General features: G+C 47.7%; 1 protein-coding gene across 1 annotated transcript in view; it reads right to left on the reverse strand.

Moving 5' to 3' along the window:
- The window catches only part of Col6a6 (collagen type VI alpha 6 chain), a 131,684-nt gene that overhangs the window by 10,052 nt on the left and 102,708 nt on the right, over nucleotides 1-18,924 (reverse strand). Inside the window, exons 30-35 of the mRNA XM_051140010.1 lie at nucleotides 17,900-17,935; nucleotides 17,752-17,788; nucleotides 14,856-14,867; nucleotides 11,755-12,248; nucleotides 5,218-5,314; nucleotides 1,341-2,012 (exon numbers count right to left, since the gene is read on the reverse strand). Coding sequence (XP_050995967.1) covers nucleotides 1,341-2,012; nucleotides 5,218-5,314; nucleotides 11,755-12,248; nucleotides 14,856-14,867; nucleotides 17,752-17,788; nucleotides 17,900-17,935 — 1,348 coding nt within the window. The remainder of the gene's footprint in view (nucleotides 1-1,340; nucleotides 2,013-5,217; nucleotides 5,315-11,754; nucleotides 12,249-14,855; nucleotides 14,868-17,751; nucleotides 17,789-17,899; nucleotides 17,936-18,924) is intronic.

Genomic DNA, 18,924 nt, shown 5'->3' on the forward strand with positions numbered 1-18,924 from the left:
CTGGCAAGGGACAGCAGGGAGAATTCTGGGATACCAGGAAGGAGATCCCAGGGCATGCACCCCACCTCCCCACCCTTCACCCCCGCCACCCCACCTCATGTGCCATCATGCATGCTTCTTTTCGAGTTTACAGGACTTTCCAAGTGGTCTTTTGTTCAACCCTTATGAAAGGTTTCCTTCAGGGTGACCCCTTGCCCTTAGCTCCTCTTTGGGCTTTCTTCCCAGAATGTATCAAAATAAATCTCACTATGGGGTCTCTCTACTCCCATACCTGTGTTTCTGAAACATATATATATATATATATATATATATATTGAGTTTCCTGGGAGCTTTGGTAAGCTGTGCATTCTAGTTCAGAACATCCAGGGTGGGGCCTCAACCTTGTGTCTCTCACCAGCTCCAAACTGGTAGCACAGGCTGGTCCAAGACTCACTGAGTAGGATGTGATGTCAGCCCTATCCATGATCTCTCTGCACCACCCAGTGCCTCTGCCGCCTTAACCAACTTCACTGTTTAACGCAATGACAAGTTGGGGAAATAGCCAGGCACTCACTGAGCGGTCTTCAGCCTGTGCTAAAGAGCACAGTTCTTTGTCTGGACTCCCAGAGATAAGTGTCAGCTGGCTCTGGAAACACTGAACCATTTACCCACTGTTTCCTCTCCTTCAGCCCCACAGCCAGCCACGGCTCCTCCTAAAGCCATCCCGCTGCATCCCAAACGGACTGCATATCTTTCAGAACGCCTCAAAACAACACAGGCCATGTTAGTTTCCTTAACAGGCGCCAGTTATTCTAACTAGTGGATCCTGAGAGGTCATGGCGCTGAGAGAAACTTGGACAAAGCCATGCCTTTCATTCTAACGGATAAAATGGCATCTCCTAATACTCCCAGCTCTGACTTGGGAACGTGTCAAAGCCAAGCCAAGAACTGTCTCATTTTTTTTCCTTTGGCTTCTTTCTTTCTGTGTGCTAAGTGTAGACATCTCTCGCCAAAGGGCAGCATGCCAGTGTTACGTGGCAAGGGTTTTGCTCGGGAGCCAGGGTCCAGGCTATGACTTCACACCCTCAGACTACACCTCTCCATGAAGACAGATGTGCGGACAGCTGCTTGTTATGATTGCTTCGCCATAGGAACCAGAGGCATAGAAAAGATGAGCCAGAAAATTAAACGCTTAGGAACCAGAGCATCTTCCCTCCCGCCATCCCTTATTACATATTTTCCTGACCCTGCAGTGCCCTTGAAGACAAACAAAAGTAGCCAAGGACACATGCCAACTCATCATCGCCCTTCGCGGGAATACCAGGCAGCCTCGTAGGCACAAGAACAGTTTTATGACTTACGCCTGACAGAGTTTAGGAAGGACTTCGCGAACTTCACACCATATCCGTGGTCAGGTTTATGAATTCGGCCAAGCTGAATCAAGTGCTGGTCCATGGGGTGGCTAGCCAGGTCTTCCAATTCCTTGTCGCTCCAGTCAGGGCCCAAGGAAAACACAAAGAGGGCATACCCTTGACATTTGGCCCGTAGCGACTCTTTCTTTAATGTTTCCTCGTCCAGGTGGCTGGTTTCCCCAGCAGAGATCACAAATATGACTCTGTTTCTTCTCAGGTTGGGGGTGTTTAAGAAGACGTTGTCCAGGGTCCACCTGAGGGCGTGGCCAAGGAAAGCGTCTCCGCTTGGCTGCCGAACTGCGTGCTCCACATGCCTCTTCATGAGGCGCTTACTGCTGTAGGTGGTGAGGTTGAACTCAGTTCTAACCGGACTCCTCTGGGTATTGGGTAGGAAGCCGGGGGGAGCATGGCTCAGTAGGGCCACTCTGTCTCCAGTGACGGATGTCTCTGGCTCTGGAGTGATGTCAAAGTGATCTAGCAGTGCCTCCAGGAAGTCTCTCATGTCTTCAAATTCTGTACTTCCCACGTGTTGGGAGCCATCCAGGAGGAATGCAGCATCCAGGTAGGACTGTATTGGGGATGGTTTGGCCTGGTCACAAGAAGCATCTGGCCTGCATAGGTCTGCAAACCAAGGCATTTGGAGTTACTAAAGCAGAGAATGGAAAGATTCTACCTCGGCTATTTTAGCATCTAGGACCTCCATAGCCTTTGCTCATAAAATAGTTATGTCTTTAACTCTTGGCGGTTGGGTTATAGAGTCTGGAGTGGGCGGTCCATCTCCTCCTGCCTACTAGAACACACTCTAGTACCGACAGTGTGAGGGTTAACCCAGGGCCTTAGTCACTACACTAGCTGGGAAAACTCATTTTATTTCAATTTAAGTAAGAGTTCACAACTCCAGGCCCCTTATAAAAAGTTATTCTCATCAAGTGAAGCCATTTTCATAAATGTGCCTCTCTCGTTGTGCATGCACAGCAAGAAGGAAGACAGTGGCTTTTATTGAATCTGACCACAATGAACGTTTAGAGGAATATGATAAATTGGAAAAGGGAGGTTTCTAGAAGCCACTTAACCTATTGTCATTGAACCAACTGAAGCAGGAGAATAAGTCATTTACAACGGATGCACTATTATACTTCTGGAAGCTTCTGAATATGAGGTCAATGGTAATTAAATTTTTTTTTTTTTTTTTACTTTTTTTGTGTATACACGTGGGCACATGTAGCCCAGCATGTGTGTAGAGGCAGAGGATGGACAACTTTCAAGAGTCAGTACCCTCCCTCCACCTGGGCCCAGGGACTGAACTCAGGTTGTCATGTTTGGGGATGGGCACCTTTACCTGCTGAGCTACCTTGTAGACTGCATGAAGTCAATGTGTTATTGTTAGAGCTAAGGACCGCCTGAGGGAGTGGGATGGCCCCTTCCCCTGAGAGCTGGGACGCCTAGGTGACATCATATAATAAGCATGATGTCACCTCTGGCCAAGCCACTGCTGGGCCTCAGTTAGGCACAGTTTCTCTGCACACTCCAAGTAGGTGAACCTAACTGGGAATCAGGCTGGCCCAGGTGTCTTTGCAAGGCTATATTCTGTCTAGTTTGTCAGTAAATGCAATGGCTGAGGGTAAGAATGAGTTCTTTAAAAACCAAAGGGGGGAAAAAATGAAAAAAAAAAAAAAAAAAAAAAAAAAACCAAAGGGGAAATGGAGTAACAAGCATGCACTTGGAACTCGGATACCAGCATGGATGAGAAATATCAACTATTAAATGAAAAATCTCATAAGCTAGCATGTGGATCCCGTGCATGTAGCAAACTTCCTAGCTTCATGCTTGTTCATGGACTCAATATAGATGGCTCTGCCTACAACCCTTACTAAAGTTTAGTGAAATGTTATGACCCTGCCTAATGATCAGATGACAGAATAGTCACTGTGTGCAGAACAGTTTCTAAAATCAGGGGCAGCATGCTGCCCATTTGCTCTGTTTTTGTGGGGTTTTTAATTGCAGGAAATGACAGCCAAAATATCCTCCATTATATGCCTGGGAGACGAAACAAGGGCATAAGCCAAGGCACAGAGCCAAAAGTCTATCCCCAGCCACATATGTGCAGTTACTGACTGTGCAACATATTAGCACATGGTTGGAACTGACATGTCCCGGGGTGCAACTGAGAATGTATAGGGCAGATGAATCTTAGCACTTCACTGGTTTGTGGGAGGGAATGTGCCAGGATCCAAAAATTCCCAGGGCCACCCACAAGAATGGAGGGTGTGAGCAGAGAGCTTGATGCCAGGCCTGCAGGGGGAGACGGAAAAAAAAAAGCCCGGGAACTGTCCCCATCCTCCTCAGAAGCACCCTCTTCATGTGAGGTCATTGTATCGGCTGGTTTTGTGTGCCAACTTGACCCAAGCTAGAGAGGACAGAGCCTCTGTTATAAAAATGTCCCCATGAGATCCAGAGGAGATCCAAGTAGTGGTCAGTGGGAGATGACCCAGCCCATGGTGGATGGTGCCATCCTTGGGCCAGTGGTCCTGGGTCCTGTAAGAAAGCAGGTTGAGCAAGCCATGAGGAGCAAGCCAGTAAGCAGCACTCCTCCATGGCCTCTCCGTCAGCCCCTGCCTCCAGGTTCCAGCCCCGCTTGAGTTCCTGTGCTGACTTCCTTCTGTGATGGACTAGGGTCTGGAATTGTAAACCAAATAAACCCTTTCCTCCCAACTTGCTCTTGGTCATGGTGTCTCTTCACAGCAACAGACACCCTAAGTAAGACAGTCTTCTACACAGCAAACCCCAGCACCCCACTGACGCACATGGAGAAGGTGTCAGATATGCTCTCCAGGTCTAAATGGAGAGTTTCGGGGAGCAGAACGATGCATTCATTCTGTAGAAATTAAAGGCGCCTCAGAGCCAGATTCCTGGGTTAAGCTGCTCGTGGGCCCTGAGGAAATTAATATGGTTCTCTCATGTTGATCTCCCTCAGCATGGCACTAAGACCAGTGCAGTTATGAGCCCAGATGGACACAAGGTATGTAAAGCAATTAAAACTGAAGGTAAGAAGCCCAGTAACTGAAGTCTCAGGTGTCGCCACGGGGGTCAGCACCATGCGGCGTCATTCACAGCCTGGAGCAGGAGTGTGGTGACTGCCTGCTGCTGCTGTGACCACCTGTGACCGCAGTGGCTTCCACAGGGTGTGGACCATCAAATGGAAGAGGAGAGAGGCCGTTTCCAGCTAGGCCAGTGAGCTGTGCGTCAACCACTACAATCAATACTGCAAACCTTTTTGTTGCCTAACTCTGTGAAGGCTCTTGGATGAGATTGTATGAGTTTCTGTCTTCCACTCCTACTGCACTTAAAAAAAAATTATATATATATATATATATATATATATATATATATATATATATATATATATATATATATAATAAAAAAAAATTCTAACCAGAAAGGAAGGGGCCAGTTTCTCTAAAGCTCTTTTGGGGAGGCTGTGAACATTTGAGACTTAGAAAAACACACATAAAATAGTTTATAGCATAAAAAGCTTGGCAAGGAGACTGGCTAAGGTTTTTATTATTATTATTATTACTGTTTCCTGGAAGCTGCACTAAAGTAGAAGGGCCAGGAACGTAACCCTCCTGCAGGGATCCACTGGGAGGGCCCTGCAGGCTGAGCTGAGAGGTTCCATCTGTGGAAGATGTAGCGTGCACCTCGGGCCCCAGCAGGGTCTGGCCTAGGCTATGCATCTCCCTATGGCCATGTTCCAGCTGCTCCTGCCAGTGGTAACTCAACACACTAAGCAGGCCTGATCAAACTGGCTTCTCTCCATGTGTCTCACCATAGCAGAAAGTGCACCGCTGGAGTCTCGCTAACACTGGCGTGTCGTCAGTCCCTGGAGGAACCACAATGACTTGGAATGTGCCCGTGTCATCAATCTGGAAGAAGCAGAAGCAAGAGAAAGAATGGCTTAGTGGGTTGGGATGTGAGAACCTTCCAGCACCGTTTAAGAGCTGAGGTCAGGTGAGGGCAACCCCACAAGGCTGCTGGGAGGTGGCTCTGCTGGTTTCAACCGTTGACTCTCCCTTTAGCTGTCGAGAGGGAATTCTGTTAGTGCTATCTAATAGGATGCTGGGCGCTCGCCGCTGTGAAGCAGTTACTGGCACAGAGTGGGTGCCATGTGGGTCAGCAGGGAGCACGAAGCATTTCCTATCCATCACCCAGCCAAGCAGGGCATTCCCCACCCCCGGGCCTTATATAGAGGAACAGAAGCTCGGAGAAATGTCAAATAGCTGATCTAAAGAGGCAGCCTATACTCAAGTCAGTTACAAGAAAAGCACGAGACTCCACCCAGCTCCCAGAGAACCAGGAAGCCAAGGGCTGCTCTTTACACCACAGTCACCCTGACAGGCAAAATTAGCCCGTGACACTGTTGCGACTGTCTCTTGTACACTAGGGATTAAAGCAGAAATCGGCTCAGATCCAGGCCTAGGAGGCTTCCCTCCCCAGAACACCAGGGAGCCAGAGGGTCAGAGTCTTGATGGGGGGGGGGGGGGGGGGGGGGGGGGGGGGGTGTGCACGCAGCAGATGCAAATCTACACGGCTGGTAGCTGTTAGAGGTATATCTATGGTGTTTCAAGTAAACCACACCTTAGTCCACCAGAAAGGTGATGAGAGACTAGAGACCAAGCCAGGGCCAGCTCAGAGAGCAGATAAAGATGCGCCGGCTGACTGAGATGAGTGAGCTTGCCCGTCAACTGTGAGATGCTTAATGATGAAATGACAGTCATCCCATCCTGCGGCTAAGATGGGTCAGATGGTGTTGGCTCCACAGTGAACTATTCTTAGACTCTCAAGGAAATAGCTCTCCTCTCCCCTCTCCGCCCCCCTCACGTCTCATTCCCACACATAATCTATAAAGGTGTGACCACAAAAGCCCTGGCTACTCACTTAACACCATTTCTCTGACCAGAACCAACTGGACCATGGTGGGGCAGCTACGCCAGACAGGACTGCTCTCTTTGGAGTTGAGAACTGGAGTCCGAGGGGCTGTAGAACTGTCTAGAGCAGCGGTTCCCAATCCCCCGAATGCTGTGACCCTTTTTAATACAGCTCCTCATGTTGCGGTGACCCCCGAACATAAAATTATTTTCATCACTACTTTATAACTGTAACCTCGCTACTGTTATGAATTGGAGCATAAATACCTGTTTTCCGATGGTGAAAGGGTCCTCCAGCCTCCAGAGGGGTCGCGGCCCACAGGTTGAGAACCACTGGTCTAGCGGTAAGCATTACACAGTTACACAGTGGGCCACAGTCTATCCGGTGGAGCGAGGAAGGAGGAGCAGGAGAAGGAAGGAAGGAAGGAAGAAAGGAAGGAAGGAAGGAAGGAAGGAAGGAAGGCAGTTCCCGAGGCTTAGCCCTGTTTATGTCCGTGTTTTGTTTTGTTTTTATCTTGCCCACAGCAGATGGAGGAATCTGTGCTCATCAGTCTCCTCTCTGGCTGCCCACTGCTTTGCCAGGAAGAATATCAGTACTTCCTGGGTCAGAGGGGAAGGCTCTGAGAGCTCATAAGAACTGAAGATTATTTCTAGACATGAATCCGCAGAGAAAGGGACAGGGTGCTCCAGAGGAAGGCAAGGAAGTAGAAAGCAATAGTTACTAGCAAGCATGGGGTGTCAAATGATGTGTCAAAGGGGGGACAGGCACAGAGGCTGGGCAGTGAGAGGGACAGGAACCATAGTGACATGAATGGGGACTCCGTGTGTAGTGATCACAAAGCTTTGTTTCCTCCTGCTGTCTTCCGTACAGTCACAATCGCTTGCGGACTGTGCAAATGGATTCCTGTGAAGAGCTAACTAGAAACCAAGCCAGGGTCGGCTCAGAGAGTGTGGGGTCAGGGTTCTGGGGTGGGAGTGGACTGCAAGGATTTTTTTCTTGCTGCCAGTCATGACACAGAATAAGCCAGAAGACAATTTAGAAACCGTGTAAGCCAAAAACGTAAGCCAGGATAGGAGTGGAGGCCCGAGGCCTCGGCTCCAGGTTTGCTCTTCCCCAGTGAGAACCAGCTGTGCCTCTGTGAGCCCTTGCTTAACTGAGAGTGACGCCTCTCCGGCTGTTGTGCAGGGGATGCTGTCATCTGCTAACTAGCCTTGTGTTCTGTGTCTACACCATAACAACTTCCACATTTCTGGCGATGATCCTGCTTACCAATGGATGCTCACATTTAAGCGTGTATCCCACAAGGAGAAGCAGCCCTTCCTCACTGATTCTAATGAGGAGTTCCGTTAGGGAGCGTCCTCCAGTGACCTGCATGCCCCTGATAGCCCAGCGAGTCATCTCTTTGTGAAGTCTAAAGGATGTGATTTTAGGCATCACGGGTCCCACTGTTTATCATTGGCGTGGCTGCCGTATCAGAAACATTCCTTAAACTGAATGTGCGCGCTGGGGACTAAGAGGGAAGGTTTCTGTGTTTGTTTTCTCTTATTGCTTATTTTCCTGAAGGATGCAAAGTTGTAGCATGGCCAATAGTTGAGCTAGCAAGGGTGCGCGTGGACAGGGTGGGCAGTCTGTGCATGGGTGGATGGATTTGCTCTCAAAGACATCACATGACTCCATAATATGGCACATAAGGGGGGAAAGTGACATTCTGATACGATGGAAAGTTTTGCTTCTTTAGAATGTTTGGGGAGATCAGGTGTTCTAGCTGTGCTACGTCAACTCGACACAAGCTCGAGTTACGAGGAGTGGGAACCACAACTGAGAAAACGCTCCATAAAAATCGGCCTGTAGGCAAATCTGTGGGTGTGGTCTTGACTTATGGCTGGTGTGGGAGGGCCCATCCCACTCCTGGACAGGTGGTTCTGGATGGTGTAAGCTAGCAGCCAGCGCCATGGCCTCTGCCTCAGCTCCTGACTCCAGGTTCCTCCCGGCTTGAACTCCTGCTCTGACCTCCTTCCATGACGCGGGCTCTGATGTGAAAGTGTAAACAACATAAGCAATTTCCTTGCAGAGGGCTCTTTGGTCATGGCGTCCCATCACAGCAATAGAAACCCTGAGGGTGCGCAGGGCTTTCAAGAGTTCCTGACCCAGAACTGCATAGGCACCGGATTTCTGCCGGGCCTGCTCAACTCTCAGCTGAACTGAGATTTACACAGACCATGAGAGTATGAAGGAAGTTTAAAAATATGCCCCTCGGATACCGTGTGACTAGAGTTTTGATTTATGTTCTTTAAGAAAATATGACGATGATGATGATGATGATGATGTCGTCTAAGTACTTAGGAGACAGTGCAGGCAGATCTCTATGAGTTCTAGGCCAGCCAGAACTACATAGTGAGACCCTGTCTCAAAACAAAAGCAAAACCAAATACCAAAACCCACAACAAAATAATAATAAAACCCAACGGTTTAAGTACAGGGAAGACACAGGGAAGAAAAATGGACAGAGGAAAGAGAAAGGCAACAGTAGCAACAGCAAAGTGAGCTTCCAATGATAATGTCCAGCCTCAGGCTCCAACCAGCTGGCACATTTGCCTCTACTTAAAGTCCCTCTAGACAGCATGTCAAGGACCCTCAATGGCAGAGTGGGCTTAGGGACCTCTAGCTCTTCCTTATATCCTCCGAGCAAAGGACAGCTATGACATACTCAAGTCCTCCTTACACGTGTGACACGGTAATGAATCTGGGATCGACTCTAACCTGAGGCCCTTCACTCGCTGTCACCCAGACATACAAGGTTTGTTGCTGTTAAAATAATTAATAATAAAAATATAAAAAAAAGAACCTTTGTGCAGAGCCAGGCATGGTGGTGCACACCTGTAATCCCAGCACTCAGGAGGCAGAGGCAGGTGGATCTCTGAGAGTTTAAGGCCAGCCTGGTCTACAGAGTGAGTTTCAGGACAGCTACATAATGAAATCCTGCCTCAAAAAGAATGAGAGAGAGAGAGAGAGAGAGAGAGAGAGAGAGAGAGAGAGAGAGAGAGAGAGAGAGAGAAAGAAGAAGAAGGAGGAGGAGGAGGAGGAAGAAAGAAAGAAAGAAAGAAAGAAAGAAAGAAAGAAAGAAAAAAGGAAGAGAGAAAGGAGCTTTGTGTGTTCTTGACATGTGGCAACTTGGTTGTTGCTCCTCTCCTTCCACGTGAACCCCAAAGCCACCTATACCCCAAACCAAAACACCTGAACCCCAAACCAAAACACCTTTCATATGCTGCTTGTACTTTCTGAGTGGGTGGAACCCGTCGGTTTAAGTGCCTTTCACAAATGCTAACTAGGGTTTGCATCAGGATATGAAGTTGTCCTTTGTTTTGTGACTAAATAAAGCGAGTAGCTGAGGGACTTGCAAGGACCCTAGAATCCCCAGGCTTTGTTTGCATGGCCCAGCCACAGCCTTTTCTAATCTAAATTCAGTGTCCTGCAGTCACATCAGCCTTTTGAGTTAGGACGCTGACACTAGTAGCCATTTCATCTCCTGGGCTAGCCTAGCCCCACTTGTGTTAAACAGCATCAAGCTACTGACAAAAGCAGAAGTGATCAGCCTTGTGCTTGCTATAATTTCTGGGTCCTGAGGCCCAGCATTGCATCACTTACTGTTCACATCATCTCTGGGTACCAATCTCATTTCACAGATAAGTATCTTTCGAGCCTGTTGTTTCGATGCTGCTTAGAAATGTACAGAGCTAGGAAAGACCTCGAGAAAATGGTGCTAGCCTCCAGTCTCTAGGAAAACTCAAAAACGCACATTGTGACTGCCTTTCTACGAGATCTTCACAGCAGGGTGATGTCTTGGCCAGCTGGGTTGAATCTAAATGCACAATGTAGTTCTTTGCTTGAAGACATTGCTTCAGTCACTCCTCGTTTTCCTTTCTCTAAATGGACTGTCACATGTTGGGGTTTATTTACCATGCACTTCCCCATACTCTTGTACTATTGTTTGGAGTTCACACATCATGCTGGCACAGCACTGACTGGAAGAACACCTTGCTGGAGCTCGTGTGTCTTTTGCAATGAAGCCACTAAGGACAGAAGCTGTGGAGCTATACACAGATGTCTCTATCCCACATGGCTTACCATGTGCCAGGTTTAATCCTTAATCTAAGAAGCTTCCGTCGGAATGGCTTTTCTTTTATAAAGTGGGGACCTTTACATAACTGCCATTTTAAAAAATCAGCTATGTATTTACATTGCTTTTGTGTGGATGTGTGATGCATGGATGTGTATTTGTACATGGATGTGACATGCCCACGGAAGCCAAAGGTTATTTATTGTCCACATGCCTTTCTCAGTCACTCTCAACCTTAATTTTTGCATTGGTGTCAGATCTTGGAGTTACAGACAGTTGTGAACTGCCATGTCGGTGCTGGGAATTGAACCCAGGACCTTTGGAAGAGCAGACGGTGCTCTTAACCATTGAGCCAACTCTCCAGCCCTCAACCTTAATTTTTGAGACAGGGTCTCTCGCTGAACCTAGAGCTCAGCCCTTCCTTTAGGCCATCTGGCCAGCCAGCTGCAGGGAGCCGCCACCTGTCCCTGCCAGCCTTGGGCTTACAGACATGCACTTTTATGCTCAGGGAAACATTTTGCATAGATGCTGGGGACTGGAATTCAGGCCGTAATGCACTTTACCAAGCTACTTCCACAGTCCCATAGTTTGGGTTTTGAGCCCAGACCAGCCTTGAACTCATCACATGTAGGCAAGGATGCCCTTGAACTCTTAGTCCTCACTCTTCTGCCTCCTAAGGGCTGGGATTACAGGGGCATGACCCTATCCCTGATTAGCCACCTTTTTGAAATCACCGCAATTGATTACGACTGTGACCATCTCAAGAACACTAGCATCTGTTTCCTAGCCTCCGGACTTAGTATCTTTGGATGCAGAGGCAGTGTGGCCAGTAGCCAGGACAGCATTGGCTAAGCAAATGAGCATCATACTGACACTGCCACTCTTCTCTGACAGCTGTGGGACCTGGACCAGAAGCTGACCTCTAGGCTTGGCCTTTTCATCTACAAAATGAGAAAAGAAATTGACTCTATCTCGTGCATGATAGTTGTGAGGATTCAACAGGATGGCGAACACAGAGCCTATTCAGTGCCTGGTGAACAAATGGCAGTAAAGCATCTACCATAGTATTTTGCTAACAGGAGTGACTTTTTGTTTTTGTTTTTCAAGACAGGGTTTCTCTGTGTAGCCTTGGCTGTCCTGGAACTCTCTTTGTAGACCAAGCTGGCCACGAACTCACAGAGATCCACCTGCCTCTGCCTCCCCAAGTGCTGGGATTACAGATGTGTGCCACCATGCCTGGCGACCTTGTTTTGAAGGCAAGAAAATGTAGCCATATACTTTCTTACGAGGTTTCTGAATATCGACGATGTACACACTTACCGAAAAGGAGCGCTTGACGGAGGGCACGTTGCTGAATGCGATCACCACGGGCACAATGTCCAGGGCACTGAACTCCATGGCAGCTGTGGTGATGGACTGAGCATCGGCCGAGTGACCACTACTGAAAAATGTGGCAATTCTTCTCACATGAGCCCCTGGAAGCGTTCGCTTGAAGACATTCCTGGAGATAAACCTCATGGCTTTGCCGATCTCCCTGCTGTCCGAGGATCTCTCATAAGGAAGAGCTCTAATTTCCCTGAGCAGCTGGTCCTTCCCATAGGCATCCGAGAAGCGGATGAGGTGCCTGGTGTGGGAGTTATAGGAGAGGATGGCAACTCGGGCACCCACGGGGCAGCTGGTCTCCCTGACTTTGACATCCCTAATTAAGGAGACAATCATTCCCTTCATCCGCTCAAAGTCTTGCTCTCTGACATCCCTGGACTGGTCCAGGACGAACACCAACTCAGTTGGGTGCACTGGGCACTCGGGTTCTCCTGAAAGGCAAAACACGTGCTTCTTAACACGAACAGTGTTTGCCTAAAAGCAATCCGTGGAAAGCAAATTCATTTTAAATGCTAACGATTCAAATATTTAAACATTAAATACTTAACAACCCAAATATTAAAGCATCTAAAACATTAAATGCTTACATCTTGAATCATTAAAATTGATGTTCTAAAAGCCGGCTATATGCTCTTCTGAGATGAACACAAAAGAAAACAGTCCAAAATCAACACGATTCGGGATTAAATTTGTAAGTTAATTACCCAATTTCTTCTAAATGGTAGAAGCTTTTTGGAAATGTCCTTAACCCTAGAGGAGCTGTCTCAAAGGCATAGTCTTCTGTACTTTAATCATGTTAAAACAAATTATTTTCTCTTAATGAGGGAAAAAAAAACCCAAGGGGGGTAAGAACTAAAGGAATGGCCATAGGGACTCTTTAAAAAAAAAAAAAAATAGAGGATGAGGGATAGCTCAGTCAGCAGGGTGCTCGCCTGGCATGTGCAAAGCCCTGGGCTTGATCCTGAACACCATATAGATCAGCTATGGCAGTGTATGCCTGTAATCCCACACTTGGGTGGTAGGGCCAGGAGGATCAAAAGTTCAAGGTCATCCTGAACTACTACAGAGCTTCACAACCAGAGAGAGTGATCCCTGGCCAGTTATAGGACACACTGAAAGCCAGAACAGTTCATCTCAGGGGACGTGGGACATAATGTATTAGCTTCTGAGTCTAGTTAGTGGGATGAGCCGACTTTTCAAAATCAAAGTAATGTTAATTTTACAATTAGAAGGTGAATCTGAACTTAACGTGGATGGGATGCTTCTAGCTTTGCTTTGTATAAGGTACAAAACCAGCAATGCTACTGGCATAATTTAGAGATATGGGGGCAAAAAAAGATTAACAGTACTGCCTGAAAACACAGGGGGGGAAAAAAAACACTTAAGGGTTGATTTGAAGTCCAGCCTTGAACCCAGCATGCTGTTCTCAGGAGCGCAGGGCCTCTGTCGAGCATGCGCTGAGGGCTGCTGCCTACCGCAAGGCACGTGGCACCTCTGTCTACACACCAACACCTTACCAACTCATCCTCTAGCCTTATTGATGATTACGCCTTTTTATTTGAAAGGTCTTTATAATAAATTACAAGATGAGCCAGACCCAAAATCTATACTGCTCAGCAGACTTCTACTTGGAGCAGCCAGTCCAAAGCTGTGGCGGTTCACATTGGATTTTGCACTTTCACTGTTAATTACACTGTTGTCCACTTATCCACAAGAAGAGTTTTTAAAAAATCCACAATGGAATTAAAACCAGCAAACCAATTAGCTCTACATCCTCTTCCTGACTTGTTCTTTACCTGCACTCAGGCCATTCTCCCCACCTGACTGTTACTCTTTCTTGCTCTCTGCTTGGCATGTCACACTGTACTTGTACCTGCCCACATGTCCATTCGCTTAGGTACATATGACAGGCTGTGAGGGAGAACGTGTGACTTTCTGAGGCCTCGGGACCTTAATTAACATTGTACATCAGCAGACCATCAATTTTGTGCAAACGTTGTGGTTTTCCTTTAGAACCGAATTACAGTCTGTCTCATACAATAGACTGCAACACCCACCTTGACGCAGCTTCTAGCCCCCACCTCCAGGACAATCTCTCCCCTCTCACAGTGTCGCAGGGACACTGGGCTCTGTTGCTTCCTGGGGGATGTCTAAGTGTGCCCTGTCCCCAGGCTCTGGTGTTTGGATTCCCTCGCCTTACACTTAGAAAGACTGTGGCCCCCTTAGTTCTGACTTCAACTTCCCTGCTTCCGAGGGGCGTGCTGGTGCAAACAGTACCCAGCCTGCCCCTTGCTTTATTCTGCTACAGTGCAGCCTATGCTTTGTCTCAGATTCTCAACTCTTTCATTTGTGGAGAATCTGGATTCTCCACAAGAATGAAAATGTGTAAAGGCTGTGCACGTATGTGTGTGTGTGTGTGTGTGTGTGTGTGTGTGTGTGTGTGTGTGCGCATGTGCCCGCATCTGTGTATCAGGCTGATAGAAACATATGTAATAAGCCTTGGTAAAATGCATTAAAAAAAAAAAAAGACTGAAAGACACTGAGCCAGGTTGGTGATTAATAGTATGCACCCGCTACTTAATTAACATTAAATCTCAGCATTATCACCACTGCACATTTCACTCACTTGTTATCTGATCCTATTTTCATTCTGCTTCCTGCATCTTAATCACTGAACTACACACAGAAAAGACATGGTGGCAGGGGAGGGGAGAGCAAGGGAGAGGCAGAGTGGGAAGAGAGGTGCAGAGAGAAAAGATGAGAAAAACGGGGGGGGGGGAGGAATGATGCTTTTTAAAAAATCAAGTAGGAAGGTGTGCATCATTAGTATGTTATTCACAACGACGGGCTTTCCAGTCTGTTGGAAAACATCAGTGAAATTCAGCTATACTGGATGAGTCGCTGGAGGAAAGTGGCTGCTCTGAGTGTGAGCAAAGAAAGCCCAGGTCCAATTCCTTTCAGCCGGCGGGCAGCACCATCTTCCAGACAGGGACACCTTGGAGCTTGACTAAAGCATGCTGTAAATGGAGGTCACTCACCATGTCTGACAGCTGGGGAGGAAGAACAGAAGAGAATGGGTCGTTACTTGGTAGGAAAACAGGGTTCTAAGCTGCACGGGAAAACTGGAGCAGTGAGGCCCCGTCTATGTGTATGCAGAACTCAGAACTCAAGGCAATAGTCTGCAGAGAACGCAGACTGTGCTCTGTACCCTGGTACAGCAGGATTCCTTCCAGAATGGAGGGGATGGGGAAATAGGGCCACATGTAGCCATCAGTCAGCACTCTGCAGCCAGCTGCGGGAGGTGGAGACCCTCTGACTGAGAGGGAGCATCATGTCATGTCCCAATAGCCGAGCTCACTTCCATAAGTTAGATGGCCCCAACCTCTCTTTATAATTTCTCATGTACATATATATATACATGCCAACTATATGTGTGCATACATACATACAACATACACATGTGTTTTGTTGTATTTTCTTGGGTTTGATTGTTTGGTTGTTGTTGTTTTGAGGAGCTACAGGGGATGATGGGAATCAAGCCCAGGCCTTCCTCAATTTCTCATGATCAGCTAACGACCCTACCACTGTGGTGCATCCCCAGCCCCAAAGGCCTGAGTCTTATTTTTACTTTCGTCTTCTGCAGTGCTAGGGGTTGAACCCAGACTCTTGCCTAAGCGAGGCCAGTGCTCCACCAATGGGCTACATCCTAAGTATATACACATATATGCAGATGTATGCATGCATATATATGCATACATATACATTTATGTGCATATGTCTATATAACTGTGCCTATATGCGAAGGTAGTATTTGCCTGCATGGGTTGAGCTTCTATTATCTGAAAGGCTGGAAGTACTAGGGTTACGGATTTCAGATTTTTTTTCCAGTTTGGGGTATTTATACATAGTAGAATCTACTGGGGACAGACCAAGCCTCAAGGACAAAACTCACCATGTTCTGTACCCGCTGATGCATATAAACTGAAGGTAAGTTTATACACTGTATTTAGTGTGCCCATGTTTTAACTGCAGCTTGTCACATGAGGGCAGGGGTGAACTTTTCCACTTGTGACATTATGTCAGCCATCAAGATGTTTGGGGGTCTGGAAGGGGTCACCCTGCATGTGGACACGTTTGTGTATCTTATAATTAAAAGTGATAAGTGGTCTCTGAAAGAAGTGAACATTGGCTGGATCTGTACTGCCTAGCCATAGACCATGGGTAATGGTTTACATTTCAAACAACTGGATGAAAAAAAAATCATCTTCTCGGCAACACTCTTTACATTTTAGTGTCCAAAGCCACATACAACCCACAGTTAGGCTGCTGAATGGTACAGGGGACACCTCTGCCGTGGCAGGGGATACCTCCACTATTGCGGCAGTGCTGCTACAGGCCACTCATTTGCAGGGCTCCCTTTCCCGGCCAGGCTGGGCCTGGAGGGAGTCCTGACCACATTCCTGTGGCCACATGCCTTGATTAAACATACAGAAGTTATTAACTCCTTTTGTGTTTTGGCTCATGCTTCTGAAATAATTGTGTGCACCTTGGGCCAGATGTGCCGGGTGGAACCCTCACCTTTTGAGCCATCAGGCCCCTCTTGGTTCTGTCACTCTTCGTTACTATTCATTTGGCTCCCATGTTAGGTAAAAACCTATTCTACTAATGCAACCTCAAAACAGCTCCGTGGACTCCGGATTCCCACCAGCGCTCCTTCCTGCCACGGGAAGGCAGAATCCCAAGCATCTTGAGTCAGTGGCGTCTACTCCGTGGTACAGGGTCGGATTCCCGCCAGTGCTCCTTCCTGCTACGGGAAGGCGGAATCCCGAGCATCTTGACTCAGTGGTGCCTAGAGCTACTAAAACTCTGTGCCTCTGGGCCTGGAGGGATGGCTCTTTGGTGAGGAGCACTTGCTACTCTTGCTGAGGACCTGGGTTTGATTCCTAGCTATACAGTAGCTAGCGAGCATCTTCAACTCCGGTCTAGGGGACCAGACACCTTCTTCTGGCTTCCGTGGGCACTGCACGCATGTGTTGCAATACACCAAGAAGCACACACATATGCACATACACAACAAATATATATATATTTTAAAAATCTGTGTCTCTAGGAGCATTGCCCTCTGTAGAAATGGGCTCTGCTTTATCTGGGTTTTCTCCCAAAAAATGCCTTCAAGAAACTTTTACCTCTTCCTTTCAGTTTCTGTACTTACTCAGGAAGTAGTGTGCATATTTAAATCAAGAAGGTGCATGTGAGCACAGACTCATAAGGTCAGTTGATATTTACAATAAATACTGAGGACACACCCTGTGACAAGGCTCTTTAATTGAAGAGAGCTGTTGCTAAATCTGAATGCCTTTTTGATTTTGCATTTTTGAGAGAGGAAAAATTACTGGCAGAGTAAGTGTTACTATAAACTGCACAAGGCAAATCAAGCATTCCAGTCAAACACACCCTTCCAGGAAGAGAGCGATAGAGCATAGCGGAGTCGGGCTTGCACCCACCAGGACACGCTATGACAGCTGTCTCTCCGCACCGCGGAACTCGGTCCTGTCGAATACTGTGTGACACTAACAGTCGTCTCAAACTCAGTTCAGTATGACTCTTCCCAGACTGATTTGACTACAGCGGAAGTTCTGACTCCCAACTTCCCAGATTTAAAGCTCGCCGCCTCCCCCCCACCCCCCACACCCCAGTGTACATTACATGACTACACAGCACTGGGGACAGGATCTGGCTCCAGAGAGGAAACTGATACACTTGGCATCACCCCATCCCTGAGGACTCAAAATTTACTCATCATCCCTAATATTAAGAGGCTGGTTGGCAAATCGGATCTGTCCTGAGAGCCCAGTTCCCTGACTCACCCTTCTTTCTAAGAAAGCTGATAGATTGGGGGGGGGTCACGGGGGTCATTTAAAACAGGGTACTTACGACTGTGGTCCCGCACATACTGGATGAGATCACATGCCTGCAATTTGAAGACAAAACATAAAGAATTAACCATATCGCTGGGTCATGAAGTTGATAAATAAAGCTAATGGCGTGATCAGAACACCCTGCCGGGATAGGAGATACGTACAGAAAACGAAGCCAGTCCTCGGGCTCCTTTCGTGCCCTAGGAAAAGAAACAAGCAAAGCCCATTTTATGGCTGTAGGTATACACCTCAGTAGCGGGCATGCATACCAATACTGCCCCAGAAGCTCTTTGAAAAGGATTTACTCTAATGAAGCCAACAGGAGCAGAAAACACAGGTAGGACACAAACCGCCCAGTAAAGAGAGCGCTGAGTGTGCGTACAAGCCGCCAAAGCCCACTTTCCCCAGCTCTTGGCAGAGATGCCCAGGATATGATGGAGCGGCCCGTCTGACGGAGGAGGCCCACAGAGCCTGGAGCAGGTGTTCAGCTCGCAACTAGCAAAGGTTGGGCCATCTGTTCCCAGCTACCCCTCCGTGACCGAGTCTTGGAGTCTTCCACCCTCTGTTGTATCTCTATCCTGAGCAGCAACCGAAGCTGAGCCGTGACCACTCCTATCCGTGGCTGGCAGACAAGGGGGTCAGCCTCAAACACCTGGAAAGCTAGCTCAGCATCTTCCCCCAAATGAATATACACATGTGTACATCAGGGTGGATGGGAGTGAGAAGAACAAAGCTAGCTTAACTTTTTTTTTTTCCAATCCCACCCTAAAACAAGAAGAGTCTTGGCTTCTATCAAACAGAAACACTGAAAGAAAAATGCAACGGTGCCCCACCCGAACTCCCAGATACGTTCCATGGGAACTTTAACCACACTGCCTGCTCATTGGTGTGCACGGGCACACCCTTCACTCGCTGATGCCTTGCTAACGTAGGATGGAGGCAGTCACTGACTGGACAGATAACCGAACTCGCTGAGAAGAGTGTGAAATCGCAGACTGCTGGGTTGACTCAGTGGGTAAAGGCACTCGCAGGCAAGCCTGAGCTCAGTTACCAGGCCCCGCGGTGAAAGGAGAGAACTCGCTCCCCTTGTCCTCTGACCCCCACATGTGCCGTGGCATGCACCCTATCCCTCAAACAAATCAACCTATTAATATAAAACAAAACATTCTGAAACAGAAACCTCATTTCA

The sequence above is a fragment of the Acomys russatus genome, chromosome 32 (genome assembly GCF_903995435.1).
Source record: "Acomys russatus chromosome 32, mAcoRus1.1, whole genome shotgun sequence".
Classification (NCBI taxonomy): domain Eukaryota; kingdom Metazoa; phylum Chordata; class Mammalia; order Rodentia; family Muridae; genus Acomys; species Acomys russatus.